At 40.3% G+C, this 20,823-nt stretch overlaps 1 protein-coding gene across 5 annotated transcripts in view; it reads right to left on the reverse strand.

Moving 5' to 3' along the window:
- Positions 1-913: 913 nt before the first annotated feature.
- LIMCH1 (LIM and calponin homology domains 1) overlaps positions 914-20,823 on the reverse strand; it is a 104,626-nt gene continuing 84,716 nt past the window's right edge. For 4 of the 5 annotated variants that reach the window (XM_010710242.3, XM_010710244.3, XM_010710243.3 and 1 more), the window contains 13 exons: positions 20,044-20,216; positions 19,331-19,436; positions 17,346-17,374; positions 16,667-16,750; positions 15,227-15,319; positions 14,088-14,192; positions 13,090-13,226; positions 12,196-12,320; positions 10,699-10,822; positions 9,722-9,808; positions 7,233-7,341; positions 6,407-6,509; positions 914-3,955 (listed from right to left, as the gene is read on the reverse strand). In XM_010710242.3, coding sequence (XP_010708544.1) covers positions 3,930-3,955; positions 6,407-6,509; positions 7,233-7,341; positions 9,722-9,808; positions 10,699-10,822; positions 12,196-12,320; positions 13,090-13,226; positions 14,088-14,192; positions 15,227-15,319; positions 16,667-16,750; positions 17,346-17,374; positions 19,331-19,436; positions 20,044-20,216 — 1,301 coding nt within the window. In that variant the 3' untranslated portion in view covers positions 914-3,929. The remainder of the gene's footprint in view (positions 3,956-6,406; positions 6,510-7,232; positions 7,342-9,721; positions 9,809-10,698; positions 10,823-12,195; positions 12,321-13,089; positions 13,227-14,087; positions 14,193-15,226; positions 15,320-16,666; positions 16,751-17,345; positions 17,375-19,330; positions 19,437-20,043; positions 20,217-20,823) is intronic. The other variant, XM_010710240.3, reaches the window with a different exon arrangement.

A 20,823-nucleotide genomic window follows, 5' to 3' on the forward strand; every position in this document is an offset into this window, starting at 1 on the left:
ATTGAGCACCATCATCTCTAACCACTGCCTGCTGTCAGGAAGGGGACCATTTGACCACATACCTCACTTTGCTAAATCAGGCAGCCAGAGCTGCACCTACAGCTGATTGTCACAGAGCTGAAAGCAGGCTGATGAACAGTCACCAAAGCTGTGCCCAGCAGCCTGAGTGCCAGCCCTCACCCCAACCTCAAGGCACCTGGTGCACCCACAGCTCCCTCCCACCACCTGGCCCTTAGCTATGCAGAAATGGTGCAGCTCCATTAAGGCAGCTGGGATCCAGGCACCAGGATAAAAATCTACTTTTGGAAACAATCAAATTGTCCATGCTTCCCTGTGACTCATCTAACAGCCGAGATGTGCTTCTGGCACAAAACCAAACCCACCATCCAGAGTGCCCAGACAAAAGGAAGAGAAAGGGGCTCAGAACTTGGTGTGAGCGTTCTGCTGGTTACTGCTGAAGTAACCACAGACTGATTGGGATCCACAAATTAGCACATGCACAGCCAAGCACAAACTCTCAGAAATGCCTAGAAACAGAATTACCCAAGCACAAGTTCAGTTCTGCAAACCTAAAGTGTTTTATTGAGCCATCATCTGAACCACAGCCCACTGCATCGGTGAAAAGCCTTAGAGGCTTTGGGTTCAACTCACAGCCACAACAGCCACAGGAAGTGCTTGCTATTTCCCACATCAGGCACACGTGCCCTTCTACATACCCTGAAGCGGCAGCCCTGGAGCTGTGTCCTTCCCCTGTGTGCCTCCTTTCCTGTCCCACTCCACTTCTGTGAGGCTCAGCCTACACCAACCATGTGGCAGCTTTTTACTGTGGGATGCTCACACCCAATAGTCCCATTTGACAAATACACTACACACAGCATGGCAAGTTAGTTACAATAAGTAAAGCGACACCACCAAAGGTAATCAACATTTTATTTATAAACATACATTTACTATAAAAGCTGTTGCATTTTAGACAAGTTTTCCCAATTTCCAGAGGCATTTTAGAATAAATAAAAAGAAGGAAAGATTAGTGTAAATGGCATTCAACATCAGCACAGCAAGGACAGGCAATCCCTGCTCTGACTGGACACGCACATAGGGATGGTCCCCTCCAATTCACTGACCTTTGAGACACTGATTGGAAACTACAAATGTGTGGTGTCAGTAACACTACACAGCAAAGTAAGAAAAAACACACCATGGGGAGAGGGGCAGCAGGACACAAATGGGCTATGACACCTGGTCAGGTTTTCTGGAGTAATGAGAGGCTAAATAAGTTTTGAAACATTTAAAACCCATTACATACATTGTACATGCTTAGCAATAATAAATCCTTTTTGCAATGAATGCATTTACACTGTAATTCAAATGTTGTGAAGTGTTATTTTCTTTCTGTGCTTAAAGTTCCTGATAAGAAATGTATCGTGTGTTGAAGTCATGTGTTAAAACAGGAAAGAATGGAAATAAAACAAAAGAAATTAGCCTGAATGAATTTGCCATGCAAGACTCCAAAGGAAATACAAATCAAATGTAAGCTGTTGGTAAGTATGATTTAGAAAACTGTTGAAAGCTATTCTGAGCTGGTGAACAGGGGGAAATCACTCACTAGGGGAAAATCTGAAGCCTGAGGACTCTGCTGCTTCTTTTTGCTTTACATACAATCATATTCACTACAGCATGCACATCTGACACTACGGACAGACATGGGATAAGCTGAGCAGCCCAGAGATGCCGTGCCCAATCCCTGCTCATGCATTTCAGTCCCATGCATGCTCCAAACAGCTGGGGCTCTCCTCTCAAGGTTAAGGATAAGCACACCCCATCCGTGACACCAGCTCTCCTGCACACCTACACTACAGCACGGGGAGAAGCGGTGACTGGGACCAAACAGACACACAAGCATGCACTAAAGGTCTTCTTCAAAACTTAGGCCCAGGCACTGTGTATGTTCACATACTCTTAGTGCAGCACATGGAACTGCGCAGATGAACCAAGCAGTTTATAAAATCTGCTTTTTGCGTTTTCATCTTACGTATTATCTGCAGGAAAACATTATGCTGACCACATGCAAAGGGTAAACATGCTAGTTATCAAAACCTGCTAACAGTAAATCATGCCACAAATCATGTTAATCAAAATAGTAGGCTTCACTGTTCTACTCCCAGAACATTTTTCTGATTTTCATTTTTTAAAAATTATTCCCCAGGTGAAGTCCATGAAGGACTTCAGGGTTTGGGATATATTGCATCCGTAAGTCATTGCTGACGGTGTGCAACATCTTTGTGTTTTCTAAGGCACAACTTAAGGAAGCGACACCTCCCAGCCCATCGCCACGATGTCCCCAGATGACAGCACTGCACGTGTGTTGGCAGCGACACGCGGTTCTCAATCGGTGTGCAGCTCACATGCAAGCAGTTGCCTTTGTTTAAACAAAACGTTGTCAGCTATGTTACAGCCCCAAATTATTGCTGTCCTAATAACAACTCGATTTCCGTTTCCCAGCAAATCAAAAGAAAATGGATGAGCACCTACATAAATCTCTACAACTTAATCACAGTTCTAGGGCAGAATAAGTTGATGTTTTTCCCTCCATTTAAGTTGCACAGCAAACAGCAAAAATGGGATACTGCAAATAACCATTTCCTTTGTATTTTACAGCTGTACCACATCACCTAAACTCATCTGTGTGTTCTGACAAGCTCACACAGCTCTGGCTGCTGTTTCCACAAGCTGCAGGAACACTTCACAAGGAGCACACACTTCACCAAAAAGCATAAACACTGGAGCAAGCCATTGCCTGTCGCTATCAGCTTCCATGCCCGCGTTCCACGCTCGTCGGTTTTGCTCATTTTGTCTGGGAGGATATATGGAAAACAGAACTTCACAGCTGTGTAATTCAATGCTGACCTAATGGGAGGACTCTGGAGAGGGCCAAACACACGCGTATTTCTCCCCACGAGATTTCAACCACGCACAGTGTTTGCAAGTGGAACAGCAGACCTCAGAACAACTCAGCCCATCAGCGGGATGCTGCACAACCAGGAAAGCTTCACTGTAACCATCGCACTGCAGCTCGCAGACTCACAAGGCATTGTGTCCGCCCACTGCGCAGCCTCCCCCTGCATCACCCCGTCCTTAAACCTCATAAAAACACCGGCTTCTGAACCTGCTGAGGATTGCTACTGACGGGAACCTTGCAGTCGTTAACGGTATACAGTCTTTAGGTTTAATGAAGAAATCTTTATTTGAGAGAATATCAAGCTATAGTCATGAACATTACTTGAGGTACACAAACAAAAAATCCTATTGCTAAAGGTGCAATAATTTATTTGTATAACTCCTACCCTCCGCTGAAGGTAATATAAACACAAAACGTCTCAGAATTACAGGATGTATTATCAAACTAGTCTCTGTATAAAAAAAGTTATAGCTTCAGTTATAACAGAGCAGTCATGTGCTGTGATGCTTAGTTTTTCAAATGCACTGATTAGATGCTATCTTAAAATTACTTCTCATCTCAACTTGGCATATTCTATAAAGGTTCTGTAAACTCAAAATTTTAATTCCTAGAAATGTTAACACAAAACAGCTTTATTGCATGTTTATTTTCTTATTACTTTCAGGAGAACAAAGTAACAGACTGAAAATCATAAACATACCTGAAAAGGTGGGATTTTGTTGTTATTGTTATAGTACTTAGGCTTTGCCTTAACAAATACGGTCATACATATTTTGCAAATTTCTTAAGAAAGGGAAAACCAACATATTGCATTTTAAAGGAGCAGGTGCAGTACTTGTATGAGTTTTTCAAAATGAGATGAGAGTCACGATTTCCATGAATTCAAGCTCTTACAAATGATTGTCTGGAGGCAGCCAATACATGTGAGAAGAGAGTTCCTTCTTGAAAGTTACTAGCACTGAAAGTCATGTCACAATGTAGTTGGCTGTCCAGCAGCTGGAAAAACAAAACAAAACAAAGTTGTTAGTTTATAAATGTTAACAAACATTCTTCCTGAAGAAAATGGAGTGCCAAGGATTTTCTTCTTTCCATCTCTACCATTAAAACAAAAAACAAAAAACACCTGGAAATATGTATTGTTTGTGCCCTGATTCTCCTTCTTCCCGCAAAGTTGAGGCACTAACTGCAAAGAATTCCGTGCCATGTGCGATCGCACGCACTTTTATTTCATTTGCTCTGGAAGTACTTGGGGGTACATTTACTTTTAGGCTCTGCAGTGGCAAAACAGTGAAGCAAAGGGCTGATGAGTCATCTTCAGCTGTGCCTGGTTTGTGTTATCTGACAATACAGAGCCCTTGTGTCACTTGGCCACACAGAGAAACTCTTCAATTTGCTGCTTGCCTTTGACTTCAACATCCACAAATCTGTAACTGTTTGTATGTTTATCATTCAATATTGAGCTCCCCTCAGTAATTGCCAAGGGGAGGCTTTGGGGTAGAGAAATAATCTACCCAAATCCCTTATCCGTTTTCATTTAGAAAGCAGAAATATACCCTGGGCTGCTATAAAATCTTTAATGCATTTTTCTCTTAAGGTTTTTCATACTTGATTTTAGGAAAAAAAAAAAATCACCCCCAGTTTCAAGTAAGCAAGATGCTGGCAGTCAAAATATTTCACTGAGATGTCTGTCAGCATTTCAGAGCAATACTGATCAACCATGGGTTTGTCAGAGATCACCAGCTGTGTGCGCTGCTGTGTAGGCTTTTTAGAGGAAAGCAACTCATTTTATAGTTAGCAGCAGACACTGTGGAACCAGAAAGCAGCACATGAGCATTGCACCAGTTTGTTCTTCATTTCAGAAGTGGAGTTCATCAAGTTTAAGTTAAAAATGAGAGAGAAACCATTTTTGCAGGTTGATGACATCAAAGCTAGTCCCTTTTAGCTCGTCAACAAGAACCAGTTTTTGAGATTTTGCATGAGGCACAGACACAGCACGAAGAGGCAGTTTGCAGGAAAAAACCCCAAACCTTTGCCATTATTATTTTTCAGGAAGTATCCATCTCCACAAAATCTATTCCCACAGTCATCAGCCTGATTCCTATTGTGTTCAAAATGTGCAAATGTAAAATCTCCCAGCACAAAACACTGCACATCACTTCGGTGGTGCTTCTTCTAGCAATGCTGCAGTGGAAACGATGATGAAATGATTTCTACAGCATACAGGCTGATATATAATTTAATTAAGCTTTCAGCTATCCTTATGGGACCTCAATTCTTGTTTAAGCAAAAAGGATTATGAAAAAAAGAAAAATATGACTTTTATCACATTCTTCTCTTTTTCGTGTAAATGCAGATGTGTAAATGTGCATTATAAAGATGAGGACTTGACCTACAGGAGGAAGTTTTATGGTATCATGACTCAAGGGAAAAACTGTATCTAAATGCACCAGGTTAAACTGTTAACACAAAAAGTCGCTAACATTTCACAGTAGAATTAAAAAAAAAAAACCACCAGGGAAATAATTATACAACAGCACCCCCTAGCTCTGCTGATGGGGAAATGTCGCTGACATGAAATACCTGAGAGAAAAAAAATCAGAGGTACTTTCCCGACTCCTGGATGTCTACTGCTTTGGAGGGAGAGGATGAGAAGCAGCAGAAATAGGAGAAAAGTGCTCTTTATCCCTACTTCTCAATTACAGCTGTAGGCAGTGTATACACAGAACACTGACAGGTAACTGGAAGGCAAAGACTACTCCCATCTTTTTTTCTATGCCTTCCAAAATGCTCCAGCATTTTGGTAACAAGTCTTAGAAACCCACGACTAGAAAGAATTTTCAAGTGACTGACTCCAGGGCTGAAAAACGCATTAAGATTTCTTTGACATGCAGTTATCTGGCTCAGTCTTCAATACTTACAGCAAACTACATGTCTGGAGATCCTACCACATGGATTCATTATGGGAAGTTATAGATAGTTCCTAATATTTTCCCTCACCTATTTCTCTACAAATAGATGTTTAGAGACATTAAAAAAAAAAAAAGGAACTTCATCAAATAAGGCCCAGACCTAGTGGAAGTATCTGTTGTCTCATGTGAGGTGACAGATCCAAGCCTCCAGGACATATAGTGTGTGCACAGTATAAAGCTTGTGTTTATGCACTGGAGCGGCCTTTAAGTCTAATATTGCTGGACAGATATCCTTTGGGCAAGATTTACTGGGCTTGAAAGTATTTATGTTACAAGACGTTGTCTAAAATGAGGTTGGGATGTTCCCCTTCCAAAGGCAAAGCTATGCCTGAGCTGCAAAGCCATTTGGGCATAATGAACTTCCTCTAGGAGGAGAAAAGCCCATCAGTGAAAAGCATGGAAATAGTATTAATAGAATTCGCTGTGAAATCAGGAAAAAAAAGTGCACAGAGACTGTAGGACAGGATTTGGTACTTACTTCTGGATCGAATGTAACAATCATTGCAGTTCAGAAGACCATTTCTAATCCTGACATCTGTCCCACTTGCTGCATCTCCCAGCTGTCCCTTGCAAATGCCACACTGCCAATTGAAGCACAGTAAAGGACAACAGATTATGTCCTAGCGTCTGTCACAGCTCTCCCAACATTTTGACTTCTGTTCCAATAGTTTTGAGAACGGTGGGAAAAAATAATCCCCCCAAAACCCAGCCCATAGTCCTGTGGAGCAGTGCAAACCGGTGACAAGTTTGCTTTAGACCAAATGGTATTTTAAGACTGGACTTCAGCAGTCACCACTCACACAGAAATGAAGTCCAGTGATTTTAAGGGACATCTGATTTTTACGTTGCATTCTGGAGCCAATCTGTGCAGGACAAAGCTTAGAAAGGCCAGAGGTTTATTCTGAGTATAAAATTAAGGTTTCACAAACAGTTAATATCAACTGGGATAGAGATAACTGCAGGTGACACTTTCTGAATTATGTAGCTAACACTACCTTGAGTCATTACCTGAGACATGGTTAAAAAGTATTTCTGTGGAAATAACTAGAAAGTTATTAGATGCTTCCCTCTGCAAGCAAAGCTAAGTCTACTTACTAAGTGGTAGGTTTAATCTAATTAATATGTCTGACAACAACACATTAGCTACAGTTAATGTTACTTTCACTTGTCCACAAACAAACAAATGTAACAAGCATGCAGATCCTCTATTCTCTTTTCCAGTTCCACATCTGTAGACCTCAACACACTCTCTCCTCATGCTGAATGATGACTTGAGATTATTGTGGACACAATAAGAGACATACCCTGAAACACTGAATATGGAAATAAAGACCAAGCGTTTCAATAATCATGGCAGCTCCCTTGCCAAGAGGAAGCCCACAGGTGGAACAAAGCTTCTTTCCGCTGACAGACCTAGGAGACAAACACTGCTTTAAGAAAACAGAACAGAAACTAAAACACAACCAAGTGCTTAAGGGGAGGGATATAATGAGAGGAAGAAGCACTAGGAGCAGGTTCACATCAGAATGCATATTGGCCCTTCAATCATTTAGAATTTTTCTACTGGAAAAGACTATTAGTTTAACAGAAGACACATATGCTTCAAAATATTGTTTGACATAAGGATTCTGACTGAGCTTTGGGATTAAAGCAGGCTTTTGCTGAGTTAGCCTCCACATCTGCCACACAGCCAACCAAGCAGAGGGCTTCAAATGCTCAAGTGCGCAGGAGCTCAAACCCATTTCCCTATCAGTATGCTGTGCTACATCAAGGGAAATGCAAGCTTCTTTGCTTTTATTTTATTTTTTCATCTTTTTCACACGCAGATAATGCTGGTGTCTTAGCAGTATTCAGTCAGTGATGAAGATATGAGTGGATACTCACATATATTACCTGACTCAGATTCTCAGCCTGGAATTTCCTCCATTTGTTTACAAATGGGTTTCCTTACGCAAGTCAGAAGGCAGGAATACTGCTCTTACACCTCAACCAGCTGGCTAAGTTAACAGCAGCAGCATAACTGCAGTGATGCAGACCAAGCTTCAGGCACTTAGTAACTCATTTTAACCTACGGAGCTGCAGCTACATGCCTGTTATACTCCAAGTTGTTAGATTAGAGCTGAAGTCAGATTTCCATCTGCAAAGTGAAAATACTTCAGCTTTCACCTCAGATTCAGTCCTGTCTAGACTTTTCTAACAGATCAGCTGTTTGATGACAGCTGGGCCCCCCAAACTCTTTTTCATAATGTTTTTAATGGCAGTGCAGGTGTACACTTGTTCACGTTTCATGCTCTTCCCTTCTCACCTGTGTGCTAGCCTGCTAGAACTGATGTTCATCTAGTGAGATGAACCTGAGAACAACTGGGATCTCTTGTCATTATGTATCATACAAGTTTTCTTTCAGCCAGGGCAAAAACCAAGAGAGAAACTTCAGGATACGTCAAGAACTTTGAGGAGATGGTTAGATGAAATTGTATACAGATAAGCAAGTTTACAATATCATGCTTCATGTTTCCAGTGCAGCAACCTAATGAACTACCAATAGAGACAGATCTGGGCTGCATCATGATTAAAAAGCCACTTTTCCCCCCTCCCCCCCCCCCCACGAAGAGATAGAAGCAGAGAAATACTCATCACAAGCAGAAATCTGCATTTGCTTCCACCTCATCTCTGCAACTACTGCACTTATCATTTTTTATCCCACCACATATACTGGATAGCACAGGCACTTCACTGTCTTTTCATGTTTCATTCTTTTTATTATTTCTAGAATAACTTCCTTGGATTCTTCTCTTCCCTACAACAATAAGCATTCTGCTCCCATTGCCTTATCTTTGAATTCACCTTTGTCTTCACTTCTCTTCCACTATCAGAGTTACTATATGGCCAAGGTCAAGTGTCAAATCAAAGAATAAAGCGTGTTGGGAAAAAAATTTAAAGGAAGTTTTACAGGAAGTTTTCTAACATTTTACTGTAAGAATTAATTACATCTTATCCATTTTATTTTCAAAACTCAGATTTATTTCAGGAGAAGATCTTAGAAAAGGGAGACACGTCAGGTTACAACTTTTAAATACTATGAACTAGCTATCGTGATTAGCAATAATGTGTAGCAATAAGCAACGTGCAATACCACCAAAACTGCAGCTACTGTCAGAAAAGAAATTAAGAAATTATTAACAGTAATTCCCAACAGTTTCATGACAATGACAATGGCTATCAAGCCTGAAGAAAAATGTAGTTTAAATAGAATGAAGTCTTTCTAAGGTTTCTGTGTTGTACGATTGTGCTGTTTAATAAACCAATTGATTTAATACATGAGAAATTATCAATCATTCAGTCAAGCTACAGTTGCTATCTATTTAGAGTTGGAACATCTATTCACTGCAAAATGCACAGCTCATTGCCTGACAGAATCAGGGACACAAGTTACTCCTGAGCATGTGACTATTCACAATAAAGACAATATCCTTTGGCTTAACTGCTCTGAACTCACGCTTAACTGCCTGCTTTTGACTGGGGCTTATATTATCCCATTTCAATTTCACTGAAGTTTCAATGATTAAGCAGTCCTATAGCTGCTTTCTGAACTGTGTTATTTTAAAACACAACAACATTGCTGAAGTAGGCAGGAAATAGGGGAGAGGGAGCGACAAATTTATTATGTAGATGGTTATGAGCTGTAAAACTTAGAAGAATTAATAGTGCATCTACATAACACAAATGTAGTTTACACTGTAGCAGTTCACCAGTGACCACAAAATGTATTCAGTCTGCGGAACTCCTTATTGACCTTTTGTACCTGTTGGGTGACTGACTTGGTGCAGCAGGTGAGCAGGGAGATGAAGGCCCGGATCGAAAGTTCTCGTGACAGCCTGCCCTAAAGCAAAGAAGAGAAAATGTATTGCTACAATTGAAAAGCAAGCAAAAACTGAGGTTTTGTACTGAGAAATTCTAGTGAATGGATCTCAGGATTCCCAGCTCCAAAGATTTTGCTTAAGGAAAACAAGGTATAAATTTGCTATCCCCTGCTGTTTTGAAACAATGAAACACACATATTTTGGTTCAGCACCTCGGTTTGCTTGCTATTGCTAACAAGGTATTCATCCACGTGTTGATATCCCCTATCAATACAACACACCTCACACCTTGATGATGGAGGCTTAAGCCAAGAGGATGTGTATGGAGGCACACTGGTAGAACAAATATGGGGTCACTGACAGAGGGTCTGTGCCCTTCACTGAGTGAAAGTAAAGCTATCAGCATTGAGAAGTGATTTTCAATCTGCACCCATTCTACCTTGCAAGAATTTGGTGAGAAAAGTCATGCGTGTTTTCCGTCATCAGAAACCACAGAATTGATTCAATCTCTCACTGCTTAAAGCTGTTTACAGATATAAGAAATATTGGGCAAATATATCCCTTGTTTAGTGAAAGAACTGGCATTCCCTTTCAGTAAGACTTACACACACACAAAAAAAAAACACAAAGAAAAGTATCAGAGAAGGAAAAAACCTCATCAACCAAAGTTTGCAGCAGAAAGAAAATACTACTCTCTACATGTCTCCTCTTAAATGTCATAATTCTTAAAGAACTGGAATGAAATAATCTTTGAGTGTTTAGACGCTGGGGAAGAAGCTTTCAGATACTGACTTCAATGAGACAGATTTTATTGAGCCAACTTAACCTACAGAGAATGCTGAGCAAGAATACAGAGGAGAGCCAGAACAACTCCTCACACTCTACAATAACTTTTATTTTATATCCTCACCTCCTCCCTTCCCCTGTGGAGCTTGGCTGTTGCCCTGCACTCTGCCCCAGAAGTGGTCTCTGCCGGGTGTCCTCTGCGCGTTGCGGGGACTGCTTCATCAGCAGCTGCTGGTTCCATGGGACATCTGAAATGGGAGGCAGGGACATCTCAATGCTGAACACAAAGTGCTTTTGTCAGTGCTGATTAATCAGTACAACTTGTGGGTGCACCATAAAGCATGTAAGAGGTAAAGTCAGAATGAGGTGAAGACAACCATCCTGACTCTTGTAAGAAAGCGCCAGGAGCTTCCAGTTACACACAGAGGAGTATTTTCACATTGCCAAACCTCTCCTCAGATGACCCACACCTCTTTGAAAGCACTGCTGTTTCTATTACTTTACTTAAGTTACTTATGTTTCAGATGGGTGCGTAAGGCTCAGTGACAGCAGCAATACGCAATGAACTGTAGTGCACAGGCAGCCGAGCATCCCGCCTGTGAGATGAGCATGCCATGCAGATCCTTCCTGACCAATTTTGTGGCTCACTGGGTAGGAAGGGCCTCACATTCCAAAGCACTAACCAACTGGGTTAGAGGAGAAGAAAAGCTGTACTGATGAAAGGCCTGTTACCTACTTTTGATATCAATGGCAAAAAAGTCCTAATCCTGATTATTTAATATCTTAAGGAGAGAACAAGATGTGATGTGTCAAGGGGAAAGAAAGGAGCTGTCAGAATACTCATGGTGGAACAAGTTGTGGAAGAGAACCTAGAAAAAGCCTTATTAGCAGATGTTAAGCTGTCAAATCTTTGGATTTTGCTTAATCACAACTACAAAACCACAAGGATGGATTGCTGGGCAGCATCTTCTGTTTTCTTTACTTAAGCAACATTTACCAGAGCACTAAGAACACAATAAAGTTGCAACAAGGTGAATAAACCTGTTAAATTTAATAAACCGAATTCGGATTTGGAACAAGTAATAATACGGAAACCTTTCCTATCCATAGACAGTTCATTTCTTAGCATCATCAATTTTTATGCCAGACTGAAAACAAAGACCTAAAAACTTGCTTTCAAAATCTACATTTGCTTCGTCCTACTCATTTCCTCTTCACAGTTCACTTTTTCCCTTTTTTGAGGGTGACCCTGTTGACAATAATAGCTTGGAAAAATTCCTTCACTCCCAAACCAGCAATATCCCTGGGTGCTCAAAAAAGATTAAGATAAATTCTGTGTATATGTATGATTACATAACAGATGGAAAATAACTCCAAGTGAAATTATTGAAAATGAGATATCTTCCTACAGTCAACGCACTGATTGCTGATGTAAATAAGATTTTCAATCTTACTTCAACACACTTATCTTTACTAACAGAAAACAACTCTTGAATCCAAGATATTCATTTTGAGGAGATAAGTGTACCGCAATTTCTGAACTTCTCTGAGTTAGTTTGCTAACCACTATAAACACCCACAAGATTCCTATTTGGAAAGAATACATGCACATGTCTCTCACCCTGAGTCAATGGCAGATTCAACCGGGCAGGCGAGCAGCGCTCCATCACCGGCACCTGGTGCTCCTGGTCACCTCCTTTCAAGATTCCCATCTCTGGGTGTCCTGAGAGCACCTTATTTCCACTGCTAAGAAAAGTATATAGATGTATAGATGAATCCACAAAAAAAAAAAAAGAAGAAAATCCAGCAACGGTATAATGGTAAAATCAGACTTTTGAATTTAAGTCTATTACATGCACAATTTTTGTCTGTGGGTCAGCACTGACAAACCAATGGGTAACAGTCAGGACTTAACCAGTTTGACTCTAAACATATCATGTGTCCTTCCTCGCTCATACCCTGACACTTACATGCACTAGAAATCACTTTGGATTTGTGGAAAATAGTTTATTTGACACAGAAACAGCTTTTCTCAGTGTTAATTATATGCTATTCAGCACCATCAGATGCCTCTCTTGTGAAAGCTGTGTTTACCGGTTTGATGAAGACCAGGACTTTGAACACCACCTAGCAAGTCTGAATATGGCACTTCCAATGTAACCAGGTAATCTCAGAAAGATTCTGAGTGAAAATAGCTACTGCTTCTCCATTCATCCAAATGCCTTGTGAAATTCACATGCAAAGTATAGTGCACTGCCATACACAGATGTCTGTGCTATCTAAGCTGTAAGATCTAATTCTGATCTGGATGATATGACAACCTCTCAACAACGCTGTATGCTGAGATGGTGAGGTTTCTGATACTAGTGCTGTGTATGGCCATACTTGTGTAAGCCTGATCAGGGCTGTATTACACCTAACACCAAGCCAAAGAGGTCAGAGGCTCCAGCATCAATCATGGGCAAATGTGATATCCCAGAGCTCTACAGAACAGAAAGCTCCATGGGGTCTATACCTCCTCTTTTCTTGCCAGCGTTCATTTTCCTTGTTTTTCAGAGATGGCATACTGTCCTGCTCCCAAAGCAGCTTTTTCTGCCTTGTAACTTCTTCTGGTTTGCCTTCCTCTGGAGAGCCATTTGAATCACTTGCGTTCTAGAAAACAGCAGGAGAGGGAACAAGGAGCCTCCCTTGATCTCAGCATTAGCACACATATGAGAACAGCACAGGCTGCACCTAGGTATATTGTGTAGCCTTGTAAATAACAAATAAGCTAAAATAATAAAATAATTATATTAAATGGAATGTGAAACAAAAAGTTATATATTGGCCAAGTAAAATTCCCATCTGGCAGAAAAGCTTGAATGAATTTGAGAAGCTCAACAGACCTTACTGGTCTGGGAATCCTGCATTTATTCTTCTGATATCATCTGAGGTGTCATTCTCTGTCCTATGGCAAACAATTATATGCTAGATACACCAATTTAAACATTCTGTATGGCAGAATCCATAAGAGAATCAGAGAATGAACATTCCTCCATTTGTTTTGCTGCTTTCTAGAAAGGATGATCAGTGAGAAAAGGAGGAAAAGTGAGAAAGCCGGATTCAATCTCAACTTAGACGTGCTTAAAGCACTGTCTTACAATCATGATTTTGGATGCAGGGAAACAACTTCAGATTTTGTTGGCTTTGAGAAGGTAGGTAAAGCAAAGTGGAACAGGTGACTTTTTTCACAGCACCAGTCAAAGAAGAGAAGCATCTCCAAAAGAAAGAAAGCTTCACCTTCTACCCTAGTAAAAAATGGGACTATGGCAGTTGGCTTGGGAATTTAGCTCTTCGCTTGTAAAAATACACTTCGCTACAGTGATCTGACGTATCACCAGCTATGGAAGGGATCCAGGAAATACTCTTACTCTCATTGTTCCCAGATTTTGTTAGCCTTTAGCAAAGATTGAAACTCTGCACTCAAGATGGCTTTGACTTTTTTACTGCTTTATGACTCCACAAGAAACTCACCGCTGTTTTATTTCCTTCAGTGGTGGAGGAAGAAGAGGATAGGAGTTCTGCAGAATTTGAAGAAACAATGAATGGAACTACAGTATCCTCGATTATCTTACGTTCCTAAGAAAAAAAGAGAAGCAGGAGAGAACAAGACTTAAAAAAAATCAACAAACAAAAAAAACCCAACACCAAATAAGCAGAACATCACCTATATGTTAAAAAGTAGAAGCATTAAGTTTTGAATACGTTTTTGTATTTAAATGGTTAGGTAAGGGCTTGTGTTAACAGGAATAATGGTAATAACTCAATTTTTAATTTACTTCAATGTTTTGCACTCTTTTTCCTTTCATCTTACTGCTTTGCAATGGGATGTCCAAAACTAGCCAGAATATTCCAGTTGGGATGACACCACTGTTTCTCACAACATCAGTCAATGAAATTACATATAAAAAAAATGAAATTACACTTGGTACATAAGAAATGTATTCCAGAACTTGGAAAAATTACCTCCTGTTGAGACCACAGGTATGATCCTCAAGCACAGATGATAAAATATCAACTTGTGTAATGCACAATTAGACAGACAACATTGATATTTTCCAATTTCCTGCAATAATGACTTACATATAACAGAATAAAACATTTTTGTCTATATTGTTATTATTCTACAGCTGCAAGCTTTGAACAGTTTCTGCAATTTTTTTTTAATTTATTTTGAGAAACAAGGCTGGTTAACAACACATCTGCATGATGATGCCCAAGGCAGACAACTTCACCTGGAATTCCACTAAGACACCAAGTATATGCCAAAGCACAAAGGGCCCTCTCTGGAGGGAAGCCTGAGCACGCCCAAAAACAACCCTCATGACTCACCAGACTTGCACAACAATCAGGCACCTCCACCTATGCAGAGATTCTGAGAATACTTATCTAAATATTCAAATAATTTTCCTCAGTGCCTATGGTAGTGTTTAAGAGAAATAATTATCCCGAGAATTCAAACTTGAGAAGACTTTTTGTTTATTAAGTTAGTATGGGATTTTTTTTTTTTTAGTTCATAACTGTATATATACATACATACATACATACATACATATATATATAGTATATATACAAAAAAGTCCATAAATAATCTCCTCCTTTCAGCTTTATACCTCCTCGTAGTATCTACGCTCCTCCTCTTCAACTTCTCTCTGTGCCTTTTCCCATTCCTCCTTCAGTTTGTCTTGCTCCTTCTGATACTTCTCCTGTGAGTGGAGACAAAGAGAGGTGAGTACAAAGCATTCCGTATTAGGAGTAAATTCTGTAGCACCTCCCTAGTGAAAATAAGCCTGTCAAGAATGGCTTTATAAGAAACATGATGAAATACAAATGTGAAGATTAGATATATCCATGGGTCTCAAAAGTTTCCTTTCTTCTTCCTACTAATTTCTAGCTCTTACAGTTAATACAAGGAACCACAAGAAATTTGATTTGTTAGACATTTTTATGCACTTTGCCAGAAATGAAATTTATTCTAAACAATGTCAATAATTCCTTGTTTGTTATAAAGTTTTAAGAGTTGCAAAAAGCTACCACACATCCCAAAGCACTTAAGCATGCATTTTGTATTAACAATTTCAGCAAAGTAGCATAGAAACAAACAGGTTTTAGATGCTGGTATTGGCACTAATATAAGAGAGATGCCAGTACAATTTAGTGAATGATGAAGGCGTGCACAAGTTTAAAAGATAAATAAACAGTGTTTAAAGGTTTGAAGAAGGTAAACTCATAATTGCTAACAATTCTTTTTCCTACTTGATGGGATCATTTCTTGAGAATAGTTTTCACGCAACTTTATGTGAAGATTTAGCACAAGGAGATCTTGAAAGAGATTTTTAAAGACAGGGAAACTCAGGTTCTCAGGTACATTGCACTTCTCCCAGCTAAGACACAAAACCAGATTTTTTTTTTTTACAGTATACTCTACCCCAGGCAAAAACAGTGATTGTTGAGAATGGGTTTCTTCCCCTCACAAAACTAAACCAAACCAAAACAAAAAACACAAAAAACCCACTACCTCTGTGTACAAATTTTGTTTGATGTTCTCCAAGAAGAACATGTAAACGAAGCAAAAGTCTACAAGAAGCTAATTAAATTAACATTTTAAAGAAGAATTGTGCAAGAGTCAAGGTTAGTAAAATATCAGTCTCATGAAAGAGGCTCAAAGTAATTAACAGTTTACACTGAAGATAATTTAAATATAGTGGCACATTAACATTTGGCTGAACTCTGCAATGGAACCCAGAACTAAGACCTGGGGGTGGGAAAGGGAGAAGCAAGAATGCCCAAACCACAGAGAGTGCACGGCTCATTTACCTGCCAAAGAACTCACTTAACTATCCACAAGGAGTGGTGATAAATATACAGCTGGCCATGATACTGCCAGATTCATTAAGGTGTGATCTACGTTTTGATACTGAGAAGTTCAGCCAATCTTACCAATGCTTCACGCGTGGAAGACACGACATGAAACACTCAACTTTTGTGCAAAGGGACAATGCAGCTGGAAACAGCTGAGCCATGCAGTGAAAGAAAAAGATTGCATTCCTTACCTGAAGCAGGCGTTCTTGCTCGTGCTGCCACCTCTCCTGCCGCTTCCGCTCTTCTTCTGGGTCCCAGGACCAGAAATTGAAACGCTGGTGTGAAGGAAAAGCAAGCTGTTAGACTTCAACACTTCACAAGGCTACCACTTCACCTATTCTGCCTCTGACAGTAATGCTAGAAATGGCAAATTCTGAACTAGATAATGGTTCTCTTGCTGAGCAGACAATATTCTGAGCTTCACTGACACTTGGGATTGCCTGTAAGTGAGAAAATAACCATTTGGTTTGCAAGGAAAGGCTTGGGAAACTTCAGCTGGGGAGGAGAAGAAAAAAACTGAAAGAAAGCTCTAAGCAGCGCTGAACAGAGATGCCTGCAGGTACCCAAATTTAAGAAAAACTTCTATTTTTTTTCTCTGCAATCTTCTGTTCAACATGTAAAGCAATTTGTGAAGGTAAAATACATTCTCTCACTTCATGTCTACCAGCACAACAGCCTAAGAAATTGCTTTACGTTTTTATCTAGAAAAGAAGACAGATTACAGATTCAGATTACGTCTTGATTTGGGTTCTATTTTTCTTCTCTCATTCTTACCTGGAGATGTTACAAGACAGTGTGGATAAAAACTTCATTTTTGTTAAATACATATCTCTAAACCAAAACAACAATGCAAAAAAAAAAGGTACTCACATTTGATTTGTCACTATTGCCAGAATCAGCTATGAAAAAAAAGAAAAAAAGGAAAAAGGAAAAGTTAAAACACCGCAAAAATACCCAAAGACCTTAGTCTGCAATTAATGCTACATTGTATCTGTACAAAAAAGCTTCATGTTAGTTTCCTACTTGCTCCCGCAACCAAACGCAAAGATGAACTGCAAGCAAACAAACCAGAAAAATAGATCATGCCCAACACCAACAAAACTACTTCTGATTGGGATACAGAAGAGCATGATTGTAACTAACAGATGCTACTCTAAAACTAGCTACTGCCATCTACTTCTGGCCACAGCGTTAGCGGGGTCTGGACACTGAGTGCTACCTGCTTTGATCTACTTTTCCCTTTCAGGCTCTGTGCAAGAAAGGAAAAAGCACAGCAAAGCGACAAGGATGGAACTATACTATTCAAGAGCCACAGTTACGAAGAGGACCATTGCCATTTTCTATTGAGACATCTTTGGATCAGGCTGATTGGAAGAAATTGAGGAAGAAGTATTTACAGGTAAGTGATTCCATTTGGGTGCTGAAGCCAGAGCACCACAGCAATGCGTAACCCAACAGCTCTTTGTCAACTGTGCAACAGGAATAGACGTTTTCTACGAAGGTCAGAGGAAGGACGAGTCCCCGTCACTGCTGGCTCTCGCCCACCCCACAGCTCTGGATGCCTCGCACTGGAGGCAGTGGAGGGGTGAAGCTGTTCTGCCCTTCAAATCGCGTTTACCTGGCTGTGAGAAAAACCGGGACCGCCGCCAGTCATTCCGCACCCTGAGCGGAACTGTGACCCCGCGGGGCGGCTCTGCGGGAACGGCACAGGGTCAGAACAAGAAACAGTGTGGTCAACAGCCGAGGATGGGCCATCAGACCCACCAGCAGGGTTCTTATTGCAATAGCTTTGTAAAAAGTGGCCCAGCGCTGCTAGTTCTTGAAGGACTTGTAGATCTCATGGACAACACAGATTTAAAAGCTACTTTTGCAATATGGTCCTTAACCCTATGTCATACAATCATAGAACAGCTTGGGTTGGAAGGAACCTTAAAGATCATCTAGTTCAAACCCCCAGTATGAGAGCTCTAGCAATAGTGCTAATTCACTCTTGCATTCGTTTCTACTTGAGATGCATATTTTAAAGGATTGTGGAATCTTATTTGTAATATGCGTGTTGTGAACACTAGAGAGCAGCCAAGTGTTTCAGCATCACTCAGAACATGCCATGGAGACCTACACTCTGCTATCCAGTATTTGAACTGATTTGTGCTTGAAACTAAACAGTATTACCTTCAGTTATTCCAATCCTGAAAACACTCTGATAATCATTACATTACTTATACACACACAAACAAGACAACTTCAGATAATTACTCCCTTCCTCTTTCACGATCCCCACATATACACATCTCTAAAATCAAGATGAAATAAAACTACTAAACACTACCAATCTCAAGCAAAACTTTGTCAGGAAGGCAAAAGAAAAAGTTCTGCTTTGCAGAAACTTGTGATATGCATAGGTTAAATCGAGAGATGTGGCCAGATACAAGCATTGTTTATCTATAAAGCTACAGCTGAGTGCAGAATTAATCTCCGTGAATTTTTATTGTGAGATAAAACCAATCACTAAGCCATTTTCATCTGTGAGCAGCAGTACTAATAAAATATAATAGTCATGGCCGTAACACTGCATCCTAACAATTGCTAAGCTTGACAAGTGCAAGTTAGTGCCTATCCTGTCCCCTGTCCTCCATGTCACAATCCTGCTGTTGCATTTAAAGGGAACAGCAAGAACAGTCCTTTGCATCACGCAAGTCAGAGGACTTCAATCAGTCAGATGCAACTAGAAATAAAATATTTTATCTCCAGAAACTTCCAGTTCAATAATTAGGCACTTCCCCCTGAACACAACACACACATCTAATTATGTTCAGCTGAGTTCTTTGCAGCTTCCAATCTTTCTTTTTGCTCACCTTGCAGATCAGAATTATGCAGAGTGACCTGGCTGGTCTCTGGCAGTTTCTTCAAAAACGGCAATACTACACTCCCTTCTTGTTCTAGGGCATTCGGTTTCATTACCTGTTCAGACATTTGGGAACAGAAAACTGCATTGAAAAATCAGCAGATACAGTTAAAGGTTAACTTAAAACCCTTTCTATTTATTTTCTGAAACAACATTATTAAAGATTAATAAGCCTCTGTCTCCAGAATTACAATGTGGACTTGCAATATTAAGTTCTGGAAATAACCATTAGTTCAGTATTCACACTATCCTGCAAGCCAAAGCTCATTCTAACCTAGGACCAACAACTAGTGTATCAGTATGGTCACGGCCATTCTTTACTGCCAGTGCTTATTCAATACTTTAAGAAGACTATGCAGGCAAGCTCCACTGCTTACACCTTCTGAATGCCTTGCTCTCCCAGTGGAGGGACTGGGCTTTGCAGGCTAAGTACCCTTTTCTGCTCCAACCAGTTTCTAGGTTCCTCCAGGAGGAGGGACTCTTGATGATCACTGGATTTGGCACAGAAATCCATCTTCAGCATCATTTCTTGACATGTTTTGAAGGAACTCCTGATGTAACATTACACAGAGAGGAAATATCAACCAGCTATTTGCACAATACACATTTCTTTGTGAGGTCTTCCTTTGTTTCATTTTCCACTCCCTTTTTTGCTGTACATACCTCCTGCATAGCAGGGAGCGCTGCCTTCTTCTGCTTCTCCATTTCAGGTTTCTTCACATCTTTCTCACATGGAGCAATTTCCTCAGGAGGCACAGGACTAGGAGAAAATTCTAAGCTCTTCACAACAGGGCTGGCACAAACTACAGTTGACTTGAATTGCTTTTGTTCTGAACCTAGTCCACATATACAAAGGAATATCATTAGGGTACGATATTTTTTCAAATAAAATATTGACTTATTTCTCACAGTCCAGTTTCTTACTGGGCATATTTTGAGACCATAAACTGGCTATATATATACATATACTTTAAATCTCCTTTCTGCAACACAAGTGAATCTTTCAGGGAACACAAAACTTTAAGGATGAAATACACCTGAAAGTAGATGCTGACACTTCACTTGGTCACCACTGTGGGACATCCGTCATGGTCAACAAAAGCACAGAGGCACTTCATGGGGGGAAGGACCACCTTATTGTATCAGGTACTTCTCTTTGTCTGAAATGAGCTGCAGCCTACAACACGCCTGCTGAGGTACAGATCTCTGTACTGCACATTCCAAAGCTCTGTGATGAAGCCTTCTCTAACATGCTACCCAGATACACACGTTGCCTACTCTACAAGATCACACAGCTTGGACAGCATCTACCCCTGCAAATCAGACACCATGAAAATCCACTCTTACTATTTTAGCTTTTGCATTCTCTCAGTTTTCTTAGTCAGTTTCCTTTGCTATCAGTGCTTAACATTTAGTGTTTCTCACAGGTATGAAGCCCGACAA

This window comes from Meleagris gallopavo, chromosome 4 (assembly GCF_000146605.3).
Source record: "Meleagris gallopavo isolate NT-WF06-2002-E0010 breed Aviagen turkey brand Nicholas breeding stock chromosome 4, Turkey_5.1, whole genome shotgun sequence".
Taxonomy (NCBI): domain Eukaryota; kingdom Metazoa; phylum Chordata; class Aves; order Galliformes; family Phasianidae; genus Meleagris; species Meleagris gallopavo.